At 56.6% G+C, this 4408-nt stretch overlaps 1 protein-coding gene across 1 annotated transcript; it reads left to right on the top strand.

Moving 5' to 3' along the window:
- Positions 1 to 1526: 1526 nt before the first annotated feature.
- On the top strand, positions 1527 to 3201 carry POU4F2 (POU class 4 homeobox 2). Its single transcript, XM_069557571.1, has 2 exons — positions 1527 to 1811; positions 2260 to 3201. The coding sequence occupies exons 1-2, from the start codon at positions 1527 to 1529 to the stop codon at positions 3199 to 3201; spliced, it is 1227 nt and encodes a 408-aa protein (XP_069413672.1).
- The last annotated feature ends 1207 nt before the right edge of the window (positions 3202 to 4408 follow it).

Raw genomic sequence — 4408 nt, 5'->3', positions numbered from 1 at the left:
GACAAAAGTGCGAGCAAAGTGTTGGCTAAAAATAGGCTCTCTCTGCACCGAGCGGCTGTGGAAATGAAGATAAGTGGGGCTCGTGCCAGCCCCTGAGGGCGTGCGTGTGTGTGTGTGTGTGTGTGTGTGTGTGTGTATTCGGGTGGGGAGGACTTTTTGCAGCACATGCGCTCTGCGATCTCTGGCCCTGCCTGTCGTCAGTTGCCGCTTCCTTCTTTGATTGTGGCTAATGAAGAATAATAAATCCAGTAGCGGGGTTTGCCAGTGGATCCGCCCAAGACCTAACTCACACTGAACTGGAGACAGGGGGGAGGAGAAGGAAGATCCGGAGGAAGAGAAAAGAGGGTGGAGAGGAGTGACTATCGGTGGTAGTATTGGGGGGAGTACCCGGGGGCCTGGTGGGCACCGGGTGGGGGGGCGTCGCATGCGCATAGGCGACGGGAGCCGGCTCCTCCGCCGTCCAATCCGCTGAGAGCAGTGAAAAACCGAGTGTCAGAGAAAGCCCTGCAGCCCTGTCGACCCCAGGTCTCTTTGGCACCAGGCACCCGCCGGGCCGAGGGGGCGCAGAGCCAAGCGCCAACCACTGCGCGTACCAGCCGGAAGCGCAGAGCAGCGCGGAGCATCCAGGTCCGCGGCAGGGTCCGCGTTCTCGACACTGTGGTCGCGAAGCAAGGATCGGGGTCACCCGAGCGGCAGGGAGGGTAGGACCGAGCTGGGGGCGGAGGCCTGCAACTTAGCAGTAAGCAGGAGGCGGGAAGGCAGTCAGGTAAGAGGCTTTCGTTACAGTCTAGGGGAAAACTCAGCCGAGGCCGCGTCGACCCGCAACTTTATTTAGTAGTTTCTTTTCCCGGCGAGGCGCATACTGGGCTCAGGAAGCCGGAGGGGCTGGAGGTCGGCTCTTAGGTAGGAACCGCCCAGCGACTGGAGCAGAGACCTGGCCAGCCCGGTAGAGTTGAGCAGGGGACTGCTGTGAGTGAGTGCTGTGGGGCGCGGGGAAGGGACGGCGGCGTCAGCGCGCGGGCGGGGGCAGGAAGGGGAGGCGGAGGGCGCGGGGAGGGGAGCGGCGGGGGTAGGGGGAGGGGGGGTGTCAGGAGAGCAGAAAGGACCAAAGCCTGGAAGAAGCCAAGAGGGAGCAGGGGCGACGCTAGAATCCGAGCAGGAGAAACCGGCGCTTCCAGGCAGGGGAGGGCGGAGGCGCGCGGGAGGGAGGGAGGGCGGAGTGTGCGGGGGCCGGCGCGGGGAGAGGGGAGTATAACTCTGCGGCCGCGAAGAGCGGGGGCAGTTTCGGGCGCCCAGGTTCTGCAGCCAGCGCCAAGCCGAGCCCAGCATCCGCTCAGACTGACCTCAGTAGCCAGCGGTGGAGCGCGTAGCCGGGCCCAGGCGCGCAGAGCTCGGGGCGGTGGCGAGTGAGCACAACTTTGCATCGCCCTTCCCCGCTTCGGCTCTCGCCCAGCACTTCTCGGGAGGGTCCCAGCAGCCGGAGCCAGTGCGTGCGCCTCGGACCGGCGCCCGAGCGGGCGGGGAAGATGATGATGATGTCCTTGAACAGCAAGCAGGCGTTCAGCATGCCGCACGGCGGCAGCCTGCACGTGGAGCCCAAGTACTCGGCCTTGCACAGCGCCTCGCCCGGGTCCTCTGCACCCGCGGCGCCCTCCGCCAGCTCTCCGAGCAGCTCGAGCAATGCTGGCGGCGGCGGCGGGAGTGGCGGGGGCGGTGGAGGCCGGAGCAGCAGCTCCAGCAGCAGCGGCAGCAGCGGCGGCAGCGGCGGGGGCTCCGAGGCGATGCGGAGAGCGTGTCTTCCAACCCCACCGGTGCGTATTTCTGCATAATCACCGCTTAAAGGCACATTTTGACAGCCCCCTTTATCTGCTTGATGTTTTTTTCATGTCTGCACAGCAAATCACCCCACACCTCCAACCAATTTTCCCCCCTCTCTCTCGCTTATGTATTCAGCGGGTCTTTCCTTTCATATTAATTTTTATGACCTGGAATGTTGCCTGTGCGCGTGTTGTGTTGTGTTGTGTTTGCAGGCTCACTTTCCTCCTCCTCGTGCACTCTTGGTTTCTCTCCGTGGCTTCCCTCTTCTCCTCCTCACCCGCTAGTTTCAGGATTATTATTATCATTATTACTATTATTATTTTAACGTTCTGGGAATGTTGTAGGCGCGGCGGCGGTGCGGAGCGCTGGGCCGGAGCTTCCGGAGAGAGTGCGCACAATTCCCTGCTGAGAGTAATGTGTGCCTTTTACTTGCAATTGCAGAGCAATATATTCGGCGGGCTGGATGAGAGTCTGCTGGCCCGCGCCGAGGCTCTGGCGGCGGTGGACATCGTCTCCCAGAGCAAGAGCCACCACCATCATCCGCCCCACCACAGCCCCTTCAAGCCGGACGCCACCTACCACACCATGAATACCATCCCGTGCACGTCGGCTGCCTCCTCTTCTTCGGTGCCCATCTCGCACCCGTCCGCGTTGGCGGGCACGCACCACCACCACCATCATCACCACCATCACCACCATCAGCCGCACCAGGCGCTGGAGGGCGAGCTGCTGGAGCACCTGAGTCCCGGCCTGGCGCTGGGTGCCATGGCGGGCCCCGACGGCGCCGTGGTGTCCACTCCAGCTCACGCGCCGCACATGGCTACCATGAACCCCATGCACCAAGCTGCTCTCAGCATGGCCCACGCGCACGGGCTGCCCTCACACATGGGCTGCATGAGCGACGTGGACGCCGACCCCCGGGACCTGGAGGCATTCGCCGAGCGCTTCAAGCAGCGACGCATCAAGCTGGGGGTGACCCAGGCCGATGTGGGCTCCGCGCTGGCCAACCTCAAGATCCCCGGCGTGGGCTCGCTCAGCCAGAGCACCATCTGCAGGTTCGAGTCTCTCACGCTCTCGCACAACAACATGATCGCGCTCAAACCCATCCTGCAAGCGTGGCTAGAGGAGGCGGAGAAGTCTCACCGGGAGAAGCTCACCAAGCCGGAGCTCTTCAACGGCGCGGAGAAGAAGCGCAAGCGCACGTCCATCGCGGCGCCAGAGAAGCGTTCGCTGGAAGCCTACTTCGCCATCCAGCCGCGGCCCTCCTCCGAAAAGATCGCCGCGATCGCCGAGAAGCTGGACCTTAAGAAAAACGTGGTGCGCGTCTGGTTCTGCAACCAGAGGCAGAAACAGAAAAGAATGAAATATTCCGCGGGCATTTAGGAGACCCACTTTAGGCCTCTCCAGGGACAGGCCCCCTCCTCATCTCTCCCCCCACCCCCACCCCTCTTGCCTCTTTTCTTTCCATTTTTCGCAACCAGAAAACAATTCCAGTAAATGTGAATCCAGAGAAAGCGAGGATTGGAGCACGAGCGAACGCGTGAGCTACTGAGCCCAAGCCCGGTGAGAATGTGAAACGATTTCTCAAAGGAAAGAAAAACAAAAGAAGGGATTTGTCAAGTTGTAGCAAAGTTGTCCCTTTTGACCCCACCCACTCGGAAAAGGCACCTCGGCCTCTTCAGAGGAAGTCTGGAGCTGGCTGTTTGCAGGAAAGCAGACGAGAGAGCCTTTTAAAAGGCCCCCAGAATGATCAAGTAAGATTTGTTTTTATTCCTAAAGACGTCACCCTTGTTCAAGTTTAAAAGTACACTTTGCAGCTATTTTTCAGAAGTAGAAATTGATTCAGGACTGAAACTTTAAACTAGAGTTGATGCTTAATGTGATAGAGACATCTCTAAAGTATTTTGAATTAAAAAAAAAATGGCAGATTTTCTGCATTTACACTGTATATTATATATATATTTTTATTGTGGTTCTTACCCCCTTCTTCCTTCTCTGAAGTGTTAATGCCTAAGAAAGGAGTTGCGCCTTCTGTGTTCACTGATCTTGAAAGCTATTATTAGATTATTGCTGAACAACCCTCTGTAAATTATTAATTTATCTCTCTAGCAACTTAATTTGTGCACATTCTAATTAATTAAACTTTAGTCTTAACAAACGGGGGGATGTATAGCTAGTGACGTTAAAATTTTTTTTATGTTTAATGAGTTTACTGAATTTATACAGTTTTCCTCTTATACTGTGTTCCTTTTGGCCTATTTGTATATTCTCACTTTGAATGAAGATTGTTTTTTTCTTTGTTTTCACTGGTAGTGTTCTGATTTGTGAGTCAATACTCAGTAATGGATGTCTTAACCGTATAGACCTGATTCACGGTCCAAAGTATTGTTTACTTTGTTACATATTTAATGGGGATTCCCACACTGTCCCTGCTACACACGCACTCTCTCACTCACTCACACACACACACACACACCCCTCTAATGGGAGAGAAGTCAAGCAGTTGGAAGCATGAGTGTGATGCATCATTTTCTAGCTTTAGCTGCATTTGGCACTTGGTGTTTGCCCTTCCAGATTTTAAGATTTCACC

The sequence above is a fragment of the Ovis canadensis genome, chromosome 17, assembly GCF_042477335.2.
Source record: "Ovis canadensis isolate MfBH-ARS-UI-01 breed Bighorn chromosome 17, ARS-UI_OviCan_v2, whole genome shotgun sequence".
Taxonomy (NCBI): domain Eukaryota; kingdom Metazoa; phylum Chordata; class Mammalia; order Artiodactyla; family Bovidae; genus Ovis; species Ovis canadensis.
The sequence above is the reverse complement of the archived record's forward strand: the minus strand, read 5'-3'. Positions and strand labels throughout refer to the sequence as shown.